This window comes from Cavia porcellus, unplaced genomic scaffold, assembly GCF_034190915.1.
Source record: "Cavia porcellus strain 051 isolate PalLab524CR breed Dunkin Hartley unplaced genomic scaffold, mCavPor4.1 scaffold_14, whole genome shotgun sequence".
NCBI classification, from domain to species: domain Eukaryota; kingdom Metazoa; phylum Chordata; class Mammalia; order Rodentia; family Caviidae; genus Cavia; species Cavia porcellus.
This window is the reverse complement of record NW_026947497.1, coordinates 59879896-59905979: the sequence shown is the minus strand read 5'-3', so window position 1 is coordinate 59905979 and position 26084 is coordinate 59879896. Positions and strand designations below refer to the sequence as shown.

Below are 26084 nucleotides of genomic sequence, written 5' to 3'. Positions count from 1 at the left end.
CAGTCACACGGCTAAAGTAAGGCAGGCCCGCAGGTGGCTCACTGCGCTTGCTTCTCATCTTCCCTGACTGACCATGAAGTTCATGCAGTCCCATGCCCAGGCCGTGAGGACTGCAGGGGAGGCTGTGTCAGGTCAGCGTCTCTGTTGGACTGCACCTTGGGAGACCTCCTGGGCGCCAGTGGACTGCTGCAGCTTGCTGGCCCCACACAGGGTTTCCAGAGCCCTGGCTGGGGCTGCCAGCCGCGGTGTACAGACAGCCATTTGTATACCGACACACTGCAGACTCTTGGCTTTCTTCTGAGGCTTTAGTTTCCTTACATTCTACTTCTTCCTTTCTCTTTTTCCTCACCCACAGAATGTAGCTATGTCAGTGACTGTATCATTACAAATATGTACACGTTAGAGCCACAGAATGAATGGATCATGGTTGTTCCTCTGTGTACAACTTTCTTTTTCCTGGATTTAATAATTTTCCTGTGTTTGCTTTTACTTTTCTATTTAATTTGCTAAAGTTTTAAACTTTACTTATAACTCAGTTTTGCCAAAAGCTCCAGCAAATCTGTCAAATATCAATGAACTATTTCTAAACACTCTAATATGTCGAATAACTGCTTAGCTCTCCTGTCTGCTGTAACCTGTCTGTCCTGGTTTCAGGCTTCGCTCTACCTGGCCCAGGCCTGGATCTTCTTTGTAATGTGTTACCTTGTCCTAAGTCTGATGCCAACTCCCTCATTCTTGTCTTGCTCCCCTTTTTCTGAGAGGCACCCTCCTATACCTTCCTTAGAAAGGGCACATGCAGGGCCAGGTGGGATGTGGGCTTCTCATCCCCTCCCTGTGGCAGGCTGAGGCAGGAAGATTGTAAGTTCAAGCCCCCCCTGGGCAAGTTAGTGAAACTGTACGGAAATGAAAAAATAGAAATAAAAATGGGCTGTGGATATAGCTCAGTGTAATGGCCTTGGATTTAATGTCTTGTACTGCTAAGTAAATATCTAAATAAATAAATCGGGTTTCTATAAAGTGAATTTTTCCTGGTGATTGCATGTCTAAAAACAACTGTATTCTGCCCTCACACTTGCCTGTTTGATATAAAATTCGGTTATTTTCCTTCAGAATTACTAGATGCATTGTTTTTCTAAAATTTTCTCCAGTGTTATTTTTGAGAAGTTCTAGACCTTTCAAATTCCTGTTTCTTTGTGTTGCTTTAGTCTTTTTTGTTTTTGTCTATGACTTGGATTCTTCCTGAACCCCTGGAAATGTTCAGAGTCTTTGTTGCTGTTTCCTTTTCATTTTATTTTGTTTTGGGGCTGAGGATGGACCCCAGCCTGGCTCTGCTGAGCTGACACTTGCCCCTGTCCCTCCCCTGCCCCTGGCAGCACCCTGCCAGGGCTTAGTTCAACCCCAGAGTTCTGCAAGTTGCTGTCCGTGCTTCTCTGTGATCCTCACCCTCTGCAAGCAGCATCTGCATCTAGAAATTTGTAACATTCCTCTTTGAACTTTTTTTTTTTTGCTTTTATTAACTTACTTCTCTATTCCTTTTTTCCTCCTGAAATTCGTATTATTTGACTGCTGCACTGGTTCAGTGGATCTTCTAAATTGTCCCTCATCCTTCTCTCCACATTTCCAACTTTTTGCATTGCCTTTTATAAAGTTTCTCATTATAGTCCTCCCACTGAGCGTTATATTTCACTTTGACAGTCTTATTTTTCAATTCTAAGACTTTCTTATTCTTGTTTGGTGACCTTTCCCTTTCAATGCACAGAATATTTCCTCTAAATCTAATTATTTGAAGGATGTCAAACATTCTGCTAGAGATTAATGAAAAATAGTGTACAACAAATGAATCACCTTAAGGAAGGAGATGAGCCCATCACTGCTAACGTAAGGGCCACTCCTGTAGTTCTCCTCAGATGAGAGGTACATAGTGCTGTATCTACAGCCAGGCAATCATTCTCTGTTTACAAACAAAGTTATGTGTCAAAATAGTAAATGATGTTTTTGATTTAAAAAGCTTGAACTGCATACCACCCTGAACATCTGATTTCGGAAGATGAAAGGCAGGCCAGAGATTTCTGACAAGAATGCTATTTTACCATACAAATGTGGAAAATGAGTTCTTTGTGCTATAAAGAAGCTATTGTAAATCACTGGAAGGGAAAACAAACTGGTAAATATGAGAGAAACAAATCTGAGTGGTTCCTCATCTGTCCTTCAGTCTTAACTGTGGTGTAAATCGGTCTTGTCCAGATTTTGACCCTGACCTTACAGATCCAGGGCTTGCAGTGCTGGATCTGCTGTCAACAGGGCCAGAGGCCAGCGAAGCCCCAGACAAGGGCCCTGTGTCCCCGAGCCCCACCCCATGTCTCCGTCTGTCTCCCTCTGCTCTGCGAGGCCCACTCACAATTGTGTTCTGGCCAGGGACGATGGGGGTAACAATGGACATCGTGTCCCTAAGCACAGGACTGGGTTTCTTCCCATCTGCTGTGTAGAAGCTCACTCAGGCGCACCCCTGCTGTTCCACCTGCTGCGCCCCTTCCAGAAGACATTCCCGTTGTCTCTGCCTGCGGCAGCAGGTGGGTGCAGGCCGGCAAGGTGCAGGGCCTCTGCCAACAGGCAGATGCCAAGAGTAAGAAGGATCTGGGTGACATTGGGCACTGCGCCCTGACTGTGATCAGGACTGTGCCGTTACTCACCCAGAGGCAAGACGTCCACTCAGTAAGGCAGGACCTAGAGGAGACGGAAGTGGGCTCTGACGTAGGAGAACTCAAGGAAACAGAGAATTCTTCCTGTTTGACTTCTGTGCTTCCAAGCAGCCAAGCATCTGTGGTTTGGTAAGAGAGTGCCTTGTCAAATCAGAGATCCCCAGGCATCTGTGCTCATTTCACAGGAGAGTAATAGTTTATAATAATTGTCAGGGTGTTTTGCCTTTTTTTTTTTTTTTTTGTCTCAGGGATTGAACTCACAACCTTGCCTTGCCATACAGGTGCTGTGCCACTAAGCTAAATCCCCAGCCCAAGGTTTTGTTTGTTAAAATGGCAGTAACACTACCTGGACATGATAAGCTCTCTGTAAACAGAAGCTGTGCCTCCTTGGATTAAAACCCTGGATTCCCAGCCTGTGGATCCAGCGTAGGTGCGGAGCTGAGCCGCACCTGCTCTTAACACATTCTTTTAACCAGAGCTGCCATGACTCTGTCCACTTGCCCAGGGTCCTTGGCACTGGCCTGGCTTGAGCCCTGTGCCCGCTCCACCATGGGAGAGGCCACACTTTGCCTCCACCAGGCGCTTCCTCCTGAGCCAGGATGGAGCCTCTCCTCTCCCTTTAAATCCTTAACATCAGGCAGACGCCTCAGAGAGCTCTCAGTACAACAGACCTCCTGCAAGACTTCTTTTTGATAAGTTTCCTAACTAATTAAAGTCCTTCCAGAGGACAGAGAATACAGCTCGGTGGCACAGCGCCTGCCTGGCAAATGCAAGGTCCTGAGTTCGATTCCTGACACTAAATAAATAAATAAATAAATAGAGTTCTTCCAGAGCCCCAGGTCTGGTGAGGCCCCACAGTGGGGTTCAGCTGAAGAATTCGTGGCTGAGTCTCGGGGAGACCGTGTGATGGAACTGGCTGAGGCCCCCCTCATAGGCAGTTTTCAGCAGGAGCAATCACACCCTCGTGCCCTGAGTGGCCTGCAACGTGGCCGGCCAGACCTGCCAGGGGCCGTACTCCGAGCCACAGCACGTGAGTGGGCAAACTGAGTAAAGTAGAGGCCCTGCCAGCGCGGCTGTCGTGGACACCAAGGCCGTGGGAAGCACATCAGAGGGAGGCCGGGTCTGCGCCTCTGCCCCAGCAACGGGGCTGACGGCTGTGGCCCCCTGCAGCCCACCGCTGGGCATCACCTGCACTAGGGCAGGGACAGTTTAAAATTAAACTGATCCTAAAGCACCTGTGCCCTGTCGGTGCTGTTTCTCCGGAGAACCCTGACGGACATGCACCTTACTCATTCAGTAACGAAGAGGAGAGGACCGTCTTTCGCCCTCATAAAAATGTATACCAGAGTGAGTTTCAGTCCTTGTCATACTAACACTTGAAACACTTGCTCACCGCAGCTGCTCTTTGTGAAGAAGAGCCTGAATAGGTTCAGGTAGAACAAGCTGGTAAGCTTAATCCCACTGATGCTTTCTGTTGAGTTGTGTCACTGTAATACTTTTCTCTGCACAGCGCTGCCTATATTTTCAGTACATCCATTAGATTTCTGTCATGGTGACAAAACACCTGTTATAAACATGAAAGGAGGAAAGACGCATTCTGGCCATGATACCGTGTGCACTGCTCCTGGACTGTGGCCAGGAGTGTACAGCGCTGGGAGGCAGGAGAAGAGCGCTGGGCACTGGGGTCCTCTTCAAGGTCACTCCCCAGCATCCGGAGGTCCCGGGGCCTCCCAGCAGCACCACAGGCTGACGACCAAGCAGCCAGCACATGGCCCTTGGGAGACGTTCAAAATCCAAACCGCAGCACACAGCCACAGAGTGGTGGTGCCTCTCCCCAGCTCCCGAGTCACAGGGAGAGCCGGGCGCCTCTGGAAAGCAAAGCACCTCACACGCAGCAGTCCCTTTGAGCCCCGATCTGGGCTGACCTCTGGCCCCCTGCACAGTGCTTCTTTCCTCCACCTAAACCAAGAGCTGTGAGGGCCATAGCGGAGTGCAGGGAATGTACTACAGTGCACTTGGTCCCCAAACTCTACCAGGAAGCCCCGGTGTATGCAGCAAGCTCCCAGGAGGCCAGGAGTGTTCAAGACCTCAGGAAAACAGTGACACTCAGCTTCTGTCTGATACCCTGTGAACCTCTGGCTTGAGATAATTCAACAGAGATGTACTATGTTCCATTGGGCATGGTGGTATGGCACATGCCTATAACCCTAGCACTCAGGAGGCTGAGGCAGGAGGTTCACTATGTTCTTGTGGGTGAGGATATATTTTTATGAAGTTGGATTTTTAAATGTTTACTTGATTTCTTTAAAAAGCAAATATACAGGAAAATCATTTCGAAAAGAAACAAGTACAGTCATGTCAAACTTTGATTCCAAACTTTGAGAAGTCACCACAGAAACATGCTCTATTAGTACATAATTGCAGTTATTTAAGAATAAAGTAAAAATATTATTGTTCTTTTCAACTTTTGTATTTTAATTTTTTATAATCCCTACTACACTGTTAGAACTCAAGTGCTTATTACGATATCTGGACCTTGAAGCCGGGCATTGTGGCTCATGCCTGTAATCCCAGCACTCGGGAGGCTGAGGCAGGAGGATTGTTGAGAATTCGAGACCAGCCTGGACTACAAAGTGAGCTCAAGGCCAGCCTGAACTGCATAGCAAGACCCTGTCTCAAAAAAGACAAAAAAAAAAAAAAAAAAAAAAAAAAAAGATATCTAGACCTTACTAGTTCATAAAAGGAACTGTTAAGGGCTTCTTTAGACTATGACTCTGAAGAATTATAGAACTGTACAAGCACCTTGAATCAAGACCGTTCATGAGGGGCTGGGGATTTAGCTCAGCAGCATAAGTGCCTGCCTTGCAAGCAGGCAGTCGTGAGTTCAATCCCCGGTACTGATTTAAAAAAAAAGGCTGTTCATGAATCTCTGGTATAGATTTTACAAGAGTGACAGAGGTATTCCACAAAAACATTAAATCTTTTTTCTTTTTTTCTGAGACAAGGTCTTCTTATGTAGTCTGGGTTGACCCTGAACTCATGGTGATCCTCCCACCTCGGTCTCCTGGGTGTGAGGATTATAGGGATGCACCACTATGCCCTGCTTAAATTTTTGTTTTGTTTTGCTTTCTTAAAACAGGGTCTCACTACGTAGTTTAGGCTGGCCTTGAACTCACTTATGTAGCCCAGGCTAGCCTGAACCTCATAGTGATCCTCCTGCCTCAGTCTCCCAAGTGCTGGGATTAGAAGGGTGCACCACCATACCCAGCAAATCTTCACTTTTAACAGAAAATTATTTCTAACTGCTCTGTGTAGACACATGGTTTCCAAAGGGGTGCCACAGCCGGTGCCTTGGGTTGCGAGGGAAGTCATGAGTCGGAGACCCACCTGCCACCTCCTTAGCTCCCTCCTCAGTCACACAACCTCAGTGGGGCGGAGCAGAGATGCCCTGCGGCCCTCGGCTTCCCTGTGAGGGCAGCCCTTGATGCCTGGGGGCCATGGCGGCCTCGGAACTGCCTGTAGGAGCGCTCAGCCGCAGCACCTTTTACCTTTCCCTGCCTCCTTCCTACGAAAGGGGAGGGGCGTTCTGAGAGACAGACACAGCAGTGGCCCTGCCACGTGGGGATAAAAACGCAGGTCAGGAGGCTGGGGATTTAGCTCAGGAGGCATAAGCACCTGCCTGGCAAGCTCGAGGTCTGAGCTTGATCTCCGGTACCAAAAACAAAAACAACAACAACAACAACAACAACAACAACAACAACAAAAACCCACTCAGGTCAGGCTCTGTGGCTCTGAGCGCTCTCAGGGTTCCAGGCATCCTGGGGGTGCCTGGCTGGGAATTCAGGCATGGAGGAGGACACCGCTCTCTCCTCATTTGAGGTTATTTATTTATTTATTATCTTTGTGAGATAAGGTCTCACTATGCAGTTTAATAAATAAAAATTATTATTTATTCAAAGCTCATTACTTATTTCAGGTGTCTGCAACCCACAAAGGATAAGCACTCGTGTTGTGTGACTTTCCCGCATCAGTTATTAACCCAATGCATCTGAGTGTAGACCTGTCAGTGAGGAGACAGGCACCCGCAAGGATGGTGGCTGTGTCTCAGGACGCAGAAGCCCAGCTAGCAGCGACCTTTCCTTAGCGAGAAGGTGCTCCTTAACTGAGTGCGAGCTTTGCGTGGCTGCTGTAACTGAGGGCCACAGCTCAGAGGTCTGAAGCAACATGACAACAGCTGCGTCATCTGACGCAGAGGTCAGAAGTCCGGGATGCTTTTGCTCAGCTGAAGTCAAGGTATCAGCAAGGCTGCTCCTTTCAGAGAGGCCAGGAGAGAAGCACCCTCTCTGCTTGCTGCCCTTCAAGACACTGCCTGAGTGACTGTGAAAAGGCAAATGCAGATTAAAAATAAGAACAGAGGGGGCCTCCACTTTCCCTGTTGAAAATATGGGAGAGATTTCTCCTCCTGTCTTTTTTAGAACACTGACTTTTAAAAGTTTGCAATTGCAAATGGTTCCTCTGCCCCTCTGAGAGGCACGGCAATCCTTTTAAAAGTGAAGTCAGACTCTCCCCAGGTTTGCGGCCCATGGTGTCTACTGCTGGACCTGGACTTCATGCTGACACTCATAGCACCATCTGCTGATTTCAGCAGGGAAGCAACAGCCGACTTCCCGGGCAGGAGTAGCATGCTCATTCAAAGCTGCAAAACAGCCTTCCCGCATTGGGAAAGGCTTATTTTTGCTTTGCATAGAGCCAGTGCAGTTTATGTAGACCATTACCCCATTGCCAGGTTAATTTAAGATGAGCAGTGCATCATACAGTGTGAAAAAATATATTCACCATGATCTTTGACAATGTCATTCTTCTTGTATAATAAAACCCATTCTCTTCACTTTACAGTTTTAAAAGTTTTGCCTAATGCAGGTCACAATCATCAGGGAGCAGGCTATGAATAATTGCCCTTAAAGAAAATCAAATTTTCTTTTTCTGCTTGAAATCAGGTATTATAAATGACTTCCATAAAGGCTGGTGCAGTCTGTAATCCCAGCACTTGGGAGGCTGAAGCAGGCAGATCATTGCAAGTTCGAGACCAGCCTGGGCTAAAAATGAGCCTAAGGCCAGCCTGAACTGCATAATGAGACCTTGTCTCAAAAAGATAATAAATAAATAAATAATTAACTTCCATAAGAGGTGCTATCAAGGCTTCTTACCTGAGGATTTGCAGTTGTATATGTTGAAAACAGATTGTATGTCCACTTGGCTATCTTAAGCATGAAACACACATCTCTCTTGGCACAATTTCTGTAGCCAATTGCCTGGAATGTTCCTTAAATCCTGATTCTGTGCTATTCTATAACAAGATTGCTTTATTTCTCCTCTGCTTTGTGAGAATATTTTAGGGGTTGGCAGTAGATTCTATTTTTAATTGTTTTCCCAATGTTTGGCTTGTGGCCTCTTCCTGTGTCTTCAGCCCTCTCTGTTCTCTCTCTCCATGACCTTTACTTCAACCTTTCTCATAAAGTTGAACACATTTACTATAAGATTTAGCAATCTCACTGCAAGGTATTCTAGAGAAATGATCTCAGTGGATGTGCAAAGGTTTATTATAACTTCACTGATAATCACCAAATACCAGAAACAGTCCAAATGCCTTTTACCTGCATAGATAAGCCAACTCTGGTTCATTTAAACATGAATACTACTCAGCAAAGAAAAGAAACTACCAGTACAGACAACAATATGGATGAATATTGGTAGCACTGTGTTAACTGAAAGCAGGTGCAACAGGCAACAAATCGTACGGTTCCATGTATATGACATTGCAGAAAAGTCAAACTAAGGTGACAGACAAGGGTTGGTGGTCACCAGGAATAAAAATGGGTGGAGTCTGATTATAAAAGAGTGCATGAAAGCCAAGCACTGTAGCACAGATCTGTAATCTCAGCACTCTGAGAGGGTGAGGCAGGACAATCATGAGTTTAAGTGCAGCCTAGACAACTCAGTGACTTAGCAAGACCCTGTCTCAAAATGAGGGCTGGAATATAGCTTCATGCAAAGACCCGGGTGCACATCCCAGTACCAAGTAAGTAATAAACAAGCACAGAAAAAGGCTTTTTGTGCTGAAACCATTGTGTATGATGGTTATGGTGATGGTTATGATGGTGATTATGACCTGCATGCATTTAGCAAGACTTTTAAAACTGTAAACTAAAGGATGGGTTTTTCTGTACAAATTTCACACCTACATTTAAAGTTTTTCACTTAAAAAAATGATCAGTTCTAAAATAGGGAAGAAAGGAGAGAAAAGGGGACATAAAACAGGCAAGACAAAAAGGAGATACATAGTAGGATGCAGAAAATACTTCATCATAGTTTTTTCAACTCTTTAACAAAGTGTCACACACTAGAAGGCGTGCAAAGAATAAAACAGTTTCCCAGGGTTCTGGTGAGGGCACTCTTCCTATGGCAGAACATGGCAAGAGAACTTCTAAAGTTCTTCTAGGGCACAATCTGTTCATGATGGCTTTGTCCTCGTGACCCCTCGTTGACATCGAACAAAACCCCTCCCAACACCAAGGCTCTGGAGTCAGCAGGAGGGCACAAACATCAGTCTATTGCGTATATCAACAAGAATACTTTAAAAAAGGAAAAAGTCAAGGAAAATAAAGAGAAAACCAATTACACTATCCAAAAGTGGGCCAAATGCTGAAAGATTCGGGACTGTGTAATAAAACAATATTCATGCACACCCTGTGTTTCTCCTGCTCTTCATTCTGCTCTTCAGTTTCTTGCAGAGAGGAAGTGGACAAATGAGACCCTTGGGCAGGATTGTGAGGGTCCCTGGCCACACCTTCCATCGTCTTCTTGGGTCACAGTCACAGGCACCAGCCACAGTGGGAGACCTGCCCTCTCCTCCCTGCTCAGATGTGGGCTGTGCAGTTGGGAACCCCAGTTCTCACTCGGAGTCAGAGAACTGGAGGCACTAACAGAGACCCTCTGCCTTCAAGGAGTCGCTGGGCGTTGCCTTGTCACTCAGGGCACTGAATCACTCTGTATAGAGTACTCTGCTCTTTAAGCAGTCAGTGCCCAGTGGGCAAGTCCTCCTCTGCTGTTAGCTCCATACCGCAAGAGTTAGGTATTGATACCTTTTACACGTGTAGATGAAGGCACCGGTGGGTGAGGGAGAACTCAGCAGCTGTGGTCCCTCCCTCCCTCACACTCTGCTCAATCTTCACGCTGTCTCCGCACAACAAGTTCAGACAGAAGCTTTTCTGCTGAAAGCCTCTGAAAGCACAGAAAGGTGCAGAGCCCAGGCCTGTGGAGAAGAATGTCTGGCCACTCATGCCTTGACTTCCAGTCAGGAAACTGGACTCCTCAGCACCCAGATAAGCATATCTGTTCTTCCTTTGCTGAATATGTATCATCTGTCCTAGTCCCTACAGCAGCTCTGTCAGACGATCCTTTTATCATCCCCATTTTATAGCCACGAGGCTGAAGCAGAAAAAGCTTTAATTAATTTTTTGGGGGGTAGGGGCCAGGTCGAACTCTGGACCTTGTGCTTGCCAGGCAGGCACTGTCAAAGAGCTACACCCCCCCCCAACTCCTTCAGTAATGTTTTTAAATTCAAAAGGTCAAGGGTAGAAATGTGATTTGTTCCTTTTTCTTTTGTGACACTAAGGATTCTTCTCACTCACCTACACCCCCAGCCCCGCCCTTTAAAGGATCTTCTATTTTGAAATAGGATTTTGCTAAGCCCAGGCCCGGATTTGGGATATTCTGTCTCTGCCCCCGGAGAGTGGTGGAATTCGGGGCCTGGCAGACCCAGCCAGGAGACTGCAAATCTGAGCCCCGCCTGGGCAACCTAACGAGACCCTGTCTCAACATTTTAAAAATATGACGAGGTTGGCAAAAGGGAAGGAGGAAGGAAGGAGGGAGGGAGAGAGAGAGGAAGCAGGGAGAAGAGAGGGACGGAGGCAGGAGGGGCCGGATTGGGGGGCAGGGCGCCCGCCCCCCCCCCAGGCCCACACCGTCTGCGCCCGCCTTGCTGCCGCGCCCCCTGGTGGCCGGAAGGCGAAGGCGCTAACAGCCGCCCGGGAACACCGCATCTCCTCTGGGATGCGGCCCTAGCTGCACCCTGCGCAGGTTCAGGCAGTCCGGGCCCAGCCCGAATCACTGGTACCTCTGGCCGCGCATCTGCCCGTCACTGCAGCCCCACGTGCTGCCCCCGAACGAGTGGGGAGGAGGCCGCGGGCGCCCCACCTGGCGCAGTTCCTGCAGGGCGTGAGGCCAGCCTGCACCACAGTGCCGTGCCAACGCAACTCCACGCTACTCAATGCCACTACACGCCACGCAGTGCCACACAACACTGCGCCATGCCATGCCACCGCATGCCATGCAACGCCACGCAACACCGTGCAACGCAAAGCCATGCAACACTCCAGATGTGCAAACCTCAGAGTTCAAGTCTAGCAGATCCTCCACGCTGAAGCCGAACTGGAAATCAATTCACTTTCCTCCCCATAGGACACTGCTTCTGAAGGTTTCTACAGCACAGACAAGTTCATTGATAAAACATATTTCCAGGGATCCTTATGAGTTTATCAACAGTTTTAAACAGAAATATGTCTATTTCAGGAAGACAAACCATTAACCTAACTCCTTTTTAAATAACTGTCATTACTTTCACTGGCATAAAAGGTTTTTTGGTTTGGTTTGTTTTTCTGATTCTCATTAAAAGAGATCTCTGTTAATTGAGTTACAAAAATTTTGACCAGTGTATTGGTAGTTACACACTTAAGAACTGTAAGAAGTTATTGATAGGATTATTTCCAAAAGATGAAAAGTATAAAACAAAAGAGGCCTTTATTCTGAGAACATGGAGAGAGATAACTGGCACCCCCCCACCACCACCACCACTAGAGTCCGGCGATCTCTCTGGTGGACACGTGCTGTCGGGGTATGTAAGTAGCCTCGGTTTGGGGCGGAACCTAAGGGGGCATCAGGGATGCACGGGTAGCCCATTAGTCCTAGGTTTGGTGCCATAGGTAAATTCCCAGGGGCGGGGAGGATGGAGTCACAGGTAAATTCCTAGGGGTGGGGGAGATAGGGGCTTCCTGGTTCTGGTTAAGGCTTTACTGGCTACAGAGTCCTGTCTGGGCCAAAATCCTTTCAGTTATTGTAGTTAAACTTGGCTAACATATCAGAGTGCACTCTGATTTAGAAACGACTGATTATGTGTTCACTTGTTTGTCCACTTATTTAATACATGTTAGTTAAAACAGCTGTAGCTGCTTCATATAAGAGAAATGTGTTTTTGGGGGCTGGGGATTTAGCTCAGTGGCATAAGTGCCTGCTTTGCAAGCAGGCAGTCATGAGTTCGATCCCTGGTACCGATAAAAAGGAAAAAGACAAAAGAAAAAAGAAAAAAAAAGAGAAACGTGTTTTTGAGCTCAAAAATTTCTTTGTCTTTTGGGGGGATTATTTTTTAAGATTTCCATGGAAAAACCATTTATATAGGTTTTCAGGGTAATAAGACTCATTTGAAACACTACCAGAAGAAGACTGACAGGCTCAAGGCTTACACAGGAACAAAAGCTTTAAAGTTTAATACTTTAGGTTCATATGTATAGGTTTCTCTGTTAATTTCCCTGTATATATTATCTTCCAGAAGTTCTATTTAAATTAGTTTATAAACACTCAATACATTATCTCAAATGCTTGTGGTTCTTATACCTTAACAGCAGGCTAATTTAAATCAGTAGGTAAGAGTAAAAATGTCTTTAAACGTGGAAACATATTAACATTCAGGTTCTTAGGTGACCAATATAACATCAAAAAATTAGCTTTATAGGGGCTGGGGATTTAGCTCAGTGGCATAAGCACCTGCCTTACAAGCAGGCGGTCGTCAGTTCGATCCCTGGTACTGATAAAAATGAAAAAGACAAAAACAAAAACAAAATTAGCTTTATAAATTAGCTTTATAAAATACAATATTGTCTGTATGCCACAATTTAAGAGTTTTTCTTAGTCAAAGGTAATATAGATAGCTTTGAGTATTATTTGTTATTGATAGAACTGTGGAGGGGAGGAAGAGGAAAAAGAGGAGGACCCGCAGCGGCTGAAAAGATAAGAAGTATAAAATATAAGTAACCTTTATTTTGGGATTTCGGGGAGAGACACCCCCGACCCCCTGGGGCGTGGCATCTCCACCCCGGGGCCGGCCATCGATCTCTCCGTGGAACACATGGAGTGAGGCACATAAGTAGCCTCAGCCTGGGGTGGAACCCAAGGGAGCATTAGGGATGCACAGGTAGCCCATTGGTCTTAGTTTGGCGCCAGAGGTAATTCCTAAGGGTGGGGGGAGATAGGAGCTCCCTGGCTTTACTGGCTACAGTATCCGGCCTGGGCCAGCAACCCTTTCAGTTATGGGTCATCTAAAGTGATTGTTTTTAGCCATAATTAAAAGGTTTATTTTTCTATGTATAAAGTAATATGGTTTTCTAAAAATAGTGATGCTATTGGCTAAGTTGAAACTAAATTTAAAAGCAAAATAAGTTTTGCTAGAGTAGGTTTCTTGTGTTCTTGTTCTTGCAATCCACAAACGAGCCTCCCAGAGTCCCCAACCTTGAGTCCAAAAATGGGGCAAGACATGTTTTTTTAAAAAAGCTGAAGACAGCTGCTGATTTATTTTATCCTGGGCCCAGAGACACAGTACAGTTAAGAGTTTTCAAAAGCTGTGTGTCTCCCTCAAAACTTTCCAGACTTTTTGTAGAAAGCACAGTTTACAAAGTAAGGGGTTATGGGCGTGGATCAGGAAATCTGCTAAGGAATGAGGAAGACCTTTGTTTTCCTTTGCAGAGGACAGAGAAGTCTATCAGGAATTAACAATCCTTTGTCAACTTATTTCAGCACTCAATTTTAGATAACATCTGTTATTTGTAGAGACCAGCAATGGTTAACATATCAATTAGGTCAGGTTCCCAGGGATTTACAATTCTTTACAGAGAGGAGCATTGATTAACATATCAGTTAGGTCACCCAGAAAAAAAAATGCATACAGAACAGTATGGCGGCCTTATAGGTACTTTGGTCATATAATTTAGGCATAACAGAAACATAATGAAGCTCTTTTTGCTAGTGTACAGCCCTTGTCATTAGGTTTTGGTTACTAAAAAGTGAGTTTTAAGACTTAAAGAGTAGGGTTTGGTGGTGCATGCCTGTAGTCCCAGCACTTGGGAGGCTGAGGCAAGATCATTGCAAGTTTGAGACCAGCCTGGGGTACAGAGTGAGCTCAAGGGCAGCCTGAACTGCCTAGTGAGATCTTGTCTCAAAAAGAAAAAGGAAAAAAAAGAAGTTAAAGAGCATTTAAATATTAACCTAGGCTGTGGCCGCCCCAGGGAGAGAACCACCACTGTCTCCTGAGATCCTTGCCATGTTAGAACTTAGGGCTCTAGGAAACCAAGCAACCAGCTCACCTCCCTACTAAGCGGTAGTGAGCCTACAGGAACACAGGCTGAGAATCAAATATCCCTGTTAGCAAATGGGAGCCAGAGATCTAAGGATTTCTTGGAAAGCTGACCATATGCAATTTAGCAAATAAGGGGGATTTCCTTCTACCTTCTCTTTGAAGGCAAATATTTTTAGCACTGCTTTGCTTTATTCTGATTAATGGTATTGCTCTATTAAACATTGTTTTGATAATTTCTATAATGTTCTGTATTTCGTTTTATTTTGCTAATCCTGACTGAAAGAACAACTATTGTGAAGATAATGAGATATACTGTGGTACCTATTATTGTTGTCCTGGTAATCTGCTGTAAAGTTCCATACCATTTTCACTACACTGTCTTGATTGGCTTTCTTCTGTCTTGTTCTGTTGTATTTTACTACCTTCAAAATAATAAAAAATTTAAAAAATTAGCCTGTAAGACATGTTCAATAATCAGTTCATGATTGATTAAATACATAACTATTATCTTAGTGTATGAAATATTTAGACATATTTATATATACATCTAAAAATAAGATATGCTTTCAAGTTAAATTTATAGGGTTAAGACTATATAAGCTGGGGCTGGGGATTTAGCTCAGCAGCATAAGTGCCTGCCTTGCAAGCAGGCAGTCGTGAGTTCCATCCCTGGTACCGATAAAAACGAAGGAAAAAAAAAAAAGACAAAAAAAGACTATACAAGCTTAAGACATACAAAGTAACTAAAATATGTTTGGACCTTAAACATATAAAATGGTCAAAATTTCACACCTCTTTAAATTTGGTTGGTCCTGACATTTCAAATTGACCTACATCTGTTGGTTTTGATAAAACAAACACTTTTGCTGTTGTATAAGTGAGATATGTTAGTATATTGAGTAATGTTAGTATATTGAGTATGAGTTGGTTATTAGTACTGTTCTCAAAATTTATCAGAGCTATCCCTGTCTATAGCAATCCCTTTCCCATCCTCATTTTGGTCTAGAAAGTTTGTATTTGTAATCTCATGAAAAAGTTATTCAAATTCTAGTGTTAATTCCAATCTACCACTTCCAGTGCAACCTACAGTGAAATAAAGGCACTAAGACATTTATATTTATGGGGAATCAAGGAATCCTGAGTATGACCTAGGTGAAGGCTCATGGAACAAAGGCCTCAACCTAGGGTCTAACCCAGATTTTATTAATTTGTGAAGATAGAAGAGGCTAGAGGATGAGTGACTGTGAGAATGGCGGGAATATCTGAGTCCTGTGAGCTGGGCTCGGTAGGAGCCTGCAGACACCTCTGCAGTGTGCAGAGAAGGCTGTGTAGAAAGACCAACCTGTGTGGTACAACTGAGGTAGCAGTTAATGTTTTGGGAGTGGTGCTTCAGCCCTGATGTGCAGTTTTATGCCCTGAGAAGTTCTAGCTTATCTTGAGTCTCCAGGCTCAAACCCAGTTCACAGCCCTGGAACCATGTCCCACCTGGTTCAACCATGTTTAGGGAGTCACTGGTGTGGGGAAACAGGACTGTCACCTGGTTTCAAAGATTACATAGCACCTCAGCCAGCCCTATTTACGTTGCTCAGAGCCAATAAAGGGGAGATGGAAATAACTTATCCAGTGCTGTATGTATCAGTACATGAAGACGAGGGCTAGGTTTAGCTAAAGTGGAGGTAACTGCTGTTTATTCAAGGAGAGTCGTCCAGGTGGTCCTCCACACCTGTCAAGATAGTTACACCTTATAAAACCCACTAAAGTAAGTCACACATCAATAATATATTCTGGGAAATGCTAAGTGTTATAGTCAGGTTACCAGGGAACAATTACATACAGAATTCAGAATTTATAATTTTATTTTAAGGCTGGATGCAGTGATGTATGCCTGTAATCCCAGCACTTGGGAGCATTGTTTAGGCAGGAGGAATGTTGTGAATTTGAAGCCAATCTGGGCTACAAGGTAAATTCAAGGCCAGCCTGAACTGCATAGTGAAACTGTCTCAAAAAGATTAAAAAAAAATTGTGTGTGTGTGTGTGTGTGTGTGTGTGTGTGTGTGTGTTTATGGTGGTCACCCATAATTAAATACAAGAAAGTGCAGAAAATCTGTTCACCAAAGATCTAGAAAATCCAGCTGAGGGCTTGGGTCCCACAGCAGTGTCCTGCGTGAATCCAGTTGAAGACCTAGAGCCCTTAGCAATGCCACCCAGGAGTCCAACTGGAGGTCTAAAGCCCCCGAAGACTCATGTCAGTCTGCTTTACAGATCCACACTGGGAAGGCCCAAAGATCAGTGGTGGAAGCTAGTAAGTCTCTGCCAGAGGTGAAGGATCTGTGCCAGTAGGCTGATGGTTCTACACTGGGGCCAAGAAGTGATGCTCAAAGGACGGACCAGGGCTTCCCTGAAAAATACAACAGCTATTCTCAGACACTAAGGGCTGAAGCCTAGCTCCCACACTGTACTACGTGTGATTGGGTGGGAGACTACACCCTTGCACCAATTAATTACCTCAGCACTTGAAAAATGCAGGTGAAAGCAGTTTCGGGGCATTACAGCAGTAACGGCACTGGCAGCTACTGTAGCTATAGCAGCCATCAAACCTCATTCTGTCCAAATTGCCCAAATCACGTACGGGTATCTTCAAAATTTTCTGATGCTGGGTACCCTCCCATATTACATTTAATCATGCTAAATCCTAGGAAGAGGATCAGTGTCTTCTCCCTAGGGTTCTTCATATTACTGCTTTTGAGCTGGCTTCAGGCCCAACTTTATAAACTTCACAGGGAAGCTTCTAATACCACCTTAATCATCTCAGTATCACCTATTGGCTGAATCTCCCATTTAGATTCTTACTGCTATGGGAATAATCTTTTTCTTGCAAGTCCTAAGGTCCTCTTGGTACATATACTCTTTCAACTGATGCCATGTTCTGAATTCATGCTCTCTCTCACCAAGCCCAATATCCCTTCTCCCTTTACCCTGTCCTACTTTTCCAAACCTGCAAATAAAACAAAAAAAGGGGGAACATGTGGGGGTGTCAGTCAGAGATGGTTACGCAGAGATAAGGGACTTTTAGAGCCACATGCCCAAAACCTTCTGGAACGCATGCTTAGAAACTAAGATAGCCTACCGGCCATGGCCAAGTACTGTAGGGTAGGACACACTGCTTTAAAAGGTGAATGCTCCGTGGGGCTGATTTATCTGCCTGGCAAGTGCAAGACCATGAGTTCAATCCCCAGTGCCAAAAAAAAAAAAAGGAAAAAGAAAAAAGAGAATGCTCTGGCCTTCATCCTCTTCCTACTCGTTTATCATTTCAACTCATCCAAGGTCAGTTATTTGACTGGCCACCCAGAATGCCCCTGCCCACTACATTAATTCTGGTCCTGACACTCTTAATTTTTCTTTATCTTTGCTTCCTGGTTCAATCAATAAGAAGCCAGAGAGGATGTGGTTTGGGCTGCCTGGACATTTTCTCACAGAAGGGGGTCTCAGCTAATGGCTGCTGTCTAGACATGGACTCCAAGTCTTTGTTTTACCCTTTGTCTGTACCAGTCATACACTGTGATGGGATATTAGAAAAATGTCTATTGCCCAGTCCCAGGAAACGCAGTCTCCAAAGTACTTGAAGCAGGATAAGTGATAAAAAAAAGGAAATGCCAGAGTTCTGGGGAGAATTCTATTTCTATAAAGCATAGAAGCAAACCCCCAAGATGTGCATGTGATATATACAGCAAGCCCCAGTTTCCCAAGGTCAGGACAAAGAGATTTCAGTGTGCTGCAATACTAGTAAGTGTATATATATAGAAAAGCAAGAAAACCAAAACCTTTGGGGGAAAAAAAAAAAAAATAGAAAACCTTGAACATACTGGCCCACACCTGTCACCTCAATACTCCGGAGGCTGAGGCAGGAGGGTCACTGTCAGTTTGAAATCAGGTTAAACTATGTAGCAAGACCCTGTATCAAAAAAAAAAAAAAAAAAAAAAAAAAAAAAATTTGGAAAACCTGTTCCTGTGTGGTGAGACAGCAGGGGCTGACAAAGGGATATGGCTCACTTGTGATCAGGTACCAGTGCGAAGGGGTGTTTCCACCTCTCCTTAGCAAAGGCCTTGGGCCAGAGGGGACCACAGTAATCCCTGACACCCACTGTGGGTAAGCTGCTGCAGGAACACCTGCAGGCTCTGCACTACATTCAACAGTGCTGAAGAACTGCAGACACCACCAGGAAAGAAAGGTCCTAGCCAGGTAGGCCGGCACTGGGTGATCCCTGGAGCAGGATCTAACTCTTCGAAGCTATAAGCCAGACTAAACCCCGCTGGGTCTTCAAGAAAGCCCATCTAGAAGCTCCTGGGTGGACTTCATCTGTGCTCATCCCATGTTAACCTGCAGAAACCATGAAGGCAGGAGCCGGAGCAAGAGGAATGCAGGTGTCTGAATTGGATGGTTAGAGAGACACCTGGTCAGTGACTACCAGGCAGAGTTGCCCTGTAAAGTAACAGGGTGTTCTCTCCAGCCATCACCTGTTGACAAATGAGCTTTGTTCTCACAGGGCAGAGTTCCAGGGTGACCTTGCTGGCCCCTTCCTGTTTCCCAGCATCTTAAATGCCAACACTGCCCCCAAGAATCATAAGGTTCTTCCTGTGTTTTCCAAACTGAAGACAGCTGCTGAGCAGGGAAGGTGGCTGAGCAGCACAGGACCCTTCACATCGGGAAGGTGGTCAGTGAGGTCATCACGATCACCAATGTGAATGTTCACGTTCCCTCAAGAACCATTTTTTCTGAGACTACAGATAGTAACACACATCTGTAACTGCAGCACTTGGGAGACTAAGGCAAAAGTTTTCCATGGTTTGAGGGCAGCCTGGACTACTTCGCAGCAAGACCCTGTAGTTCTGTTCATAGGCGATGAATGTCATAAAATCAGCGTAGGAGGGAGCTATCAGTACTTTCACTAGTAAATCACTGTGACACAGTAGTAGATGAAAATTCTATTCAAAAAACTCTCCTAGCAACTATAAACATGGGAGATCAACACTGGGAAGAAAAGGACTACGTTCCAGTTTGGCTTGAGGCAGGCATGTAGATACAAGAAATCACTCAAGCAGTGGCCACACACTAGCAAACAGCAAGACTTGTCATAAAACCAACTATAGCCTAGACCCCACATTAATGCAAATAGCAACCACTGCCACTATGGGGCCTTGGAAAAACCATCCCTGGGACTACTACTCATGCATGTGTACATCAATTTTCAGAACTCAAGAAAATCCTCAAGCAAAAAGCAGTTGTCACTGATCCATAGTGGCCTATGGTAGGAGTATGGAGGTGTAAGAAATTGTAGTCTTTTTGAACTGGAAAGAATCAAACAGACTTTTAGAAACTGGTGTTTTATTTTTTATCAACTTTATTCCCACTTTGCTGAAGTGTTTCCAGAACAGCTCAAGACCACTCAGTGGTGGTTCCTACCCATTCAGTGGCCTGCGCAGTGGGGGCTGCAGACCAGTCTTCTGTGGCCGGCTGAGCACTCCAGTCTTCTGTTAAGGAAAGACCAAAAAATCCATCAGTGCTGACCCCAAAGCACTGTTCCTTATTATCCCACTCCAGCAGCAATCTATGCCACACATGCTGCACAGCCTGTCAGACACTTTCACCAGCAATGAAGATGCAAATCTCAGGGTAAAGCCCTTGGTCTCGACACATACCAGTAGGGAACTGCTGGATGGGCACCGAGGGCACCTGCACGCCTTCAGACCAGTCTGCAACCTCAGGCTGAGCAGCAGTGAACTCAGGAGCTGGTGCAGTCCATTCGCCCTGAAATTCTTCCTTGGTCACTGCCTTTTCAGCAGCAGCCTGTTCTTCCTTTTCAATCTGGTGATTTAAAAAACAAGGTGACAAGGACAATTTCCCCTCTGAAAAGCAGACTCAGGTGCCCCACCTGCCCATGCTATGCATGGGCCTTCTATGGAGGAAGCATACCTCTTCAGGGTCCCTGTAGAAGTAGAGATCAGGCATGACCTCCCATGGGTGTTCACGGGAGATGGTGCCACGCATGCGAAGCACTTCCCGGGCTAGCATCCACCACATCAGACCCACTGAGTGAGCTCCCTGTGGAGAGGGCCTTGTCATTAATAAGTACCAGACAGCTCGAAACGGTAAGCTCAGCCCTATCCGCCTCACCCACCCCACACAAATGAATGGCACCCCTGGTACCAAATGAAGCCCTATGTTTAAAGTGATTTTAACAAAGAAAATCGTTACTAATCAAGACAGTTCAATGTATGCACACTGAAATCACGGGGATTAGAAAAGCAAAAAACAAGTGTCAGGATGGTACCCCATGCACCTAAGTGTGACCTCAGACAGTAGTGAGTACAAGTGTTCCCTGTACACTGTCGTGAAAGTAACAAAAACCTATCTGACAAATTCTCATTTGCACCAGTTTTAAGACCAGTTAATGAGCAGACTAATTCAAACCACAACAACCTATCATTCTGGAATTACATTTTGTTGCCTGTAAACAGAATGGCCATGTAATGCCAGAAAACACAGGCCATTATTCAAAAGTTCTTTCTCCTCAAAGCTGCTCCATATTAATGTTCAATCTGTAGCAAGGACTACTATCAAGCTCCACCCACGGGGCTGGAATGGAGTGTTAGCGAAAACCTTGCCCCTCGTGTAGCACACTACCTACACTTGAGAGTCCATAGGCCAGTCAGCAGCCTCAACTCCAAGCTCTAACAATGTGCACAGAAATGTTCAGTTTTCCAGAGCACCCATCTTGAAGATGCAACCAGAGCAAACCAGATCTTGAAGTGGTTACCTTATTGTTGCACGGGATGGCAATGTCCACATAACGCAGTGGAGAATCTGTGTTACACAGAGCAATGGTAGGCAGATTGACGTAAGATGCCTCTGTGAGGGGCTGGTGGTCTGCCCTGGGATCAGTAACCACCAGAAGACGCGGCTCTCGGAAAGCTGCTTGGATCTGGTTAGTGAAGGTCCCAGGAGTGAAGCGGCCAGCAATAGGAGTTGCTCCAGTGGCAGCGGCAAACTTCAGCACAGCCCGCTTTGAAATAGAAAACAGTTAGCAGCACCCCAAGGGTGATTTCACAAGAACACAGTGTGCGGACACCCAGTTCTGTACAGACTGAAGCACTCTGTCTAGCTGAAATGCTCATACCTCTTTCTCAAAAATGAAACCCTCAAATTAACATTCACAGCATCAGGGACTGGTGGTGTAGCTCAGAGGCAGTGCTTACCAGGATACTTTAGGACCTAAATTTAATCAGTAACACAGGAAAAAAAGCGGAGGGGGGGGAGAACAGACACGGGACCCCAAACCCCAGTTATTTTCTTCTTCTAGGTTAATCACCAAGTACCTGCTTGTCCCCAACTCTATGCCTTCGACCTACTAAAATAAAATGTTCTCCCCACCCTCATCCCAAGTGTTTTCCAACCTAGTAAAGTTGTTAATTTTCACTGAGGTAGACAAGTAGTCACTCAGCTCATTCCACAACATTAAAGCTTTCTTCCATAATGCACCTCCTCACAATGCTGAGTCTGGGGAATAACCTATAAAAATGTTCACAGTAGCCAGGTGTGGTTCTGCACACCTGTAATCTCAGACTGGTCTGGTGAAAACAGTGAAGTCATATCTCAAAACACACCATTCCTCAACACTGAAGCAGCAGAATGCTGCTATTTAATTTTTAAATTTGCTAAAAATGGGGGTCTCCAGCCATGTTGGGACTTATCTGGCTGCACAAGAAGGCAATCTGCCCGCCCTCTTGATAAGGGCCCCTTGTGCTGGTGGAGAGAACTAAACATCTTTCCCCTGCCCACTCTCAGCAACTGGGGACAGAGGTCTGAGCATCTCTTGGGAGGATGACCATATGCAATATAGCAAATATGGGGGATTTCCTTCTATGTTCTATTTGAAGGCAAAGATTGTTTTCACTGCTATGTTTTGCTCTATTCAATATTCTCCTTCAATTGGTTTCCCAATGTTCTGTTTGGTTTGAAGTTCTGTACCAATGTCACTACATTGTCTTGATTGCCTTTGTTCTGTTGTATTTTTACTACATTCAAAATAAAATGGAAAAAAAAAAAATTGGAGTCTCAAGTCAATCCGTACCTGATTTAACCACATATCTTGCTAACCATTAAAAACCCAAGCTATTTCTCAAGTTGCCAAAGACCCTTAAAAGATGTGGAGAGGACTAGGGTCCCTACCCTAAGGAAAATCTTTCTGAAATGAAATAATAAAAAGCTTTGTATAAAAACAAGCATGGTTCACAAACCTGGCCAGTGTTCCTAGAGGATATGACGCTGACGTCGGCAGGATTTTCAATGGCCACTATGGCTCGAGCTGCCAGCAGAAGCTTCTCCCAGGTTCGCTTCAGATTTATGATGTAGATCCCTAGGTGAGAACATGTAGAGTTGAGAGCCTCACACACGCTAAGCACACATCCCTCATCCCAATTCCACGTGGGCAGTGCAGACGGACATTCCTCTATAAAGCTGAGTGTGTGGCAGTGAGTACCAGAGCAAACTCCAGTCACAGAGGTGGACTCTACTGGTGTTAGCGAGAATCCTGCCATTAATGTAGCACACTTCCGACACCCAGAAGTTCACTGGCCAGCCAAGACTAGCCTCCACCTGGGCTTTAATAGTGTGCAGTCTTGACTCAGTTGGCAAAGTCTGTATTTCCCTGTCTCCCTCCTGCAGTATTAGGCCCCCAAATTGCTTGTCAGTCTTCCCTTGCTGTCACTGAATCTCAGTGGTTCGGGGCTGCCTTTAAGCTGAATCCCCAGGCTTGTCAGCATGTCCTTACCACAGCCAATCTCCACTAATTCTGAGCTAACTGTTTATTCCTGCCTCTTACCCTAGTTTCCCCTCAGAATTCAGTTCAGTAAACCAATTCTAGCACCTAGGAAGCTGAAGGCCCTACCAGGAACTTGTCTGCACATTTCACAGCTTACTACCCAACTCAAGTTCCAGAACCCAGCAACTGCCATTAGAGCTCAGAAACCCCTCCCACCAACAGTAATGCTCCTCAGAACAGCACAACCAAAGCCTGCACTTACAGCTAAAATAACAAGTCAAATCTGCAACTAACCATCACTTTTCCTTTTGTAGATATACTGCTCCATCTGGAAATCCAGGTTGGTGCCACCTAAGTGGGTTCCTGCAGCAAGGAATTTGAGGACGTCCTCCTCCTTCATTTGCAGGACATCAAGGGCTCCGGACATTGTGAAAGTTTCCCTTTAAGTTACGATGGGAACCTGATATTTAAAAAAATAGTTCTTAGATTTGAGTGAGGTACTGAGTGAAGGGAAGCCAACACAACACTCACGAATACATGCCAAATACAACTCTAACAAACCTCGCAGAGAAAGGTGGTATAAGCTACAGAATTCCAAATTAACAACCTGAAAACAGCAGCTGAAATTTAAAACACATACGTATTTTTCAGACATGGTCTCCCTATGGAGTACATGCTGGCTTCCAACTCAATGCAATCCTGCCTCAGCCTCCCACCGGTAGATATTACAGGTATGTCCCATCACGCCCAGCCCTTTATACTTTTCAAGGTACCTAAAAAAACAGTAGATCACTGTACGCGGGGGTATACAGTCAAAGGTTTCGGGTATTTCTAAAGACCGTAAACGGGTATTTCAGAATTATTCCCTCATGCCTTATGTAGCAAGCTCATAGTTCCCAAAGGCTGACAAATGAAGCTGCAAACAAAAGCAGGTGGTAGGAGTTTTACTGGCAGAACAGCTCCTGGGTTTGGTCGGAGTGGGTGGTTGCAGGGCTCTGCAACCCGGAGTCACTTATACAAAAGCAGAGCATAGGAACTGTTTAGGGCCACCTGTCACACGTGGCTGTAAATATAAAATGACCGACAGCAAGCCAGAAACTCTAACCAACTTCAGTACGTGCAATTAAAGAAAAAATGAGTAAAAAGCACATTATTTTGCAGGACAAAATATGGAGTGGCCTTAACTGCTGTGTTTCACACCGCCTGCGGAAGTTCGTCCTTGGCCCTGGGTCCTGGTTCACCGTTCACTCACTTGCTACCGACAGGCTGTCGGCCCTCTCTTCCAGTTGCCTCACTCCTAAAGTAACTAAAACTCAATCAGCCAAGACGCTGCGGAAAATGAGGGCCTGGGCTCGACCCAAGCTGGGAGCTGGGCCCGACGCACAGCGCCGTGGAGCAGGGCGCGACTTCCGCTGCCGCCACTTCAGCTCAATTTGTTCAAGGCTTCGGGCGACCAGGCCTAGCCACGTGCGAGACGCCGGTGAAGGCAGAACGCGCCGAGCCTAAGCACACTCTCGGCCTGCTTGGCTCTTTCCGTCCCCTGCCCAGCAAGTTCTTCCCGGCGGCGTTGGAGGTGCTGGGAAACCCACAGACCACTCACCAAGAACAACGCCGTATGGACCCCTGCTTGGGCAGCACGGAAAGACTGGGCCACGGGAAATGACGTCCTTATATAGTCCGCCTTTAGCCAATGGCTGAGAAACTCAAACGGAAGAAGGGCGTGTCCAGGGGGGCGCCCTGGGCGGGGCCTCCTTTCCGGAAGGCTGGCGCGAAGCTGACTGGACGGCAGGGCGGGGCTTCGCGGGCGGAGGCGGGAGGCTGACGCTGCTGGGCTTCTGCGTTATCCCCTTCCCGCTCCTGTTGTGAATGATTCTGGCATGTAGAGGACTCGGTCTCGCCAGTGGAGCGGTCGCCTATCGTTGCTCGAGGGCCTGGGTTGCAAGATTCAGGAATAAGCGCCGCTGCTGCGCCTTGTGCCTTGTGCATTGCTGTGCCGCGGCGGGCCTGCGGGACGCGGAAGCTTGGCGGTGCGGCATCCCGCGTGCCGGCGGAGCTGGAGAGCAACTTAATGACGCATGGTTCATAGTTTTGAAATATGAAAAAAGTTTTTAAGCAAAAGATTCCAAAAATCAGGGGCTAGGGGTTTAGCTCAGTGTCATAAGCGCCTGCCTGGCAAGCGTAAGGTTGTGTTTGATCCCCAGTACCAAAAAAAAAAAAAAAAAAAAAATCCAAAAACCATCAATAGGATGCTAATAATGATTTATTCCGCCCAATACATTAAGAGCCATTCAAAACTAAGATTTTTATGGTACAGAAAAACCAATGAGGGCCGTTATGAAGTTTTGAAGCTGGGTTAGAAGCTGACTGGTAGCTAATTTGTTAATGACTACAGACGCGATATTCCAACTCTGGCTGCATTAAGAATCGCCTGGAGTTTTAAAAGTAGGCGCTACGCCTAACGAGGAAACGTCTTTATTTAAAAAAAAAATTTTTGATCTCGTTCTGAAAACGAGGAGACTTCTACAGGTTACAATCCTAATTAACGTGCAGCCAAGTTGAGAACCACTGCCCAAACTGGTGTAAAAGGTAGTGGGTTGGGCTGGGGATTTAGCTCAGCAGCATAAGCACCTGCCTTGCAAGCAGGCGGTCGTGAGTTTGATCCCTGGTACCGATAAAAATGAAAAAGACAAAAAAAAAAAAAAAAAAGCTGGTGGGTTTTCTTTGGGGGGGGGTGAGTTTTTAAAATGAGGAACACAGGTTGGTTGTAAAGTGTAGGGCAGTGTGTTCAAAGCCAGCTGAAGAAAGCTCACTTCCTTTCTTTCTGAGCTTTAATATTAATACAGGAAATAAGAGGTGGCACAGCTGGCTGGGAAAATGAGCTAAACCTGTCCTCGACAAAGTCCCAAAGGAGGACAGGAGCTCCAGATGTGGAAAGCTTCAAAACTGCTGTTTTGGCTGGGCGTAGTGGCAAGGGTTTATAATCCTGCACTCAGAGGCTGAGGCAGGATGATCACTGTTGAGTCCAAGGCCAGCTGGTGTTACATAAGGAGACCCAGCCTGCAAACCAACCAACAAACTTGTTTTGGGTGAGGTTGCCACAGT

At 45.8% G+C, this 26084-nt stretch overlaps 1 protein-coding gene and 2 non-coding genes across 3 annotated transcripts; all 3 read right to left on the bottom strand.

Moving 5' to 3' along the window:
* Positions 1-19529: 19529 nt before the first annotated feature.
* On the bottom strand, positions 19530-24716 carry Rpsa (ribosomal protein SA). Its single transcript, XM_003476995.5, has 7 exons — positions 24583-24716; positions 23277-23442; positions 22459-22577; positions 20979-21224; positions 20135-20263; positions 19861-20026; positions 19530-19692 (listed from the first exon to the last, which is right to left on the bottom strand). Exons 2-7 carry the CDS (start codon positions 23407-23409, stop codon positions 19598-19600), a joined length of 888 nt encoding a protein of 295 aa, XP_003477043.1. The 5' UTR covers positions 23410-23442; positions 24583-24716; the 3' UTR covers positions 19530-19597.
* On the bottom strand, positions 20759-20907 carry LOC111753663 (small nucleolar RNA SNORA62/SNORA6 family). Its single transcript, XR_002788448.1, has one exon. It is a non-coding gene; the product is annotated as a small nucleolar RNA SNORA62/SNORA6 family (small nucleolar RNA).
* LOC111753664 (small nucleolar RNA SNORA62/SNORA6 family) lies at positions 22683-22838 on the bottom strand. The gene has a single exon (XR_002788449.1). It is a non-coding gene; the product is annotated as a small nucleolar RNA SNORA62/SNORA6 family (small nucleolar RNA).
* Positions 24717-26084: the final 1368 nt, after the last annotated feature.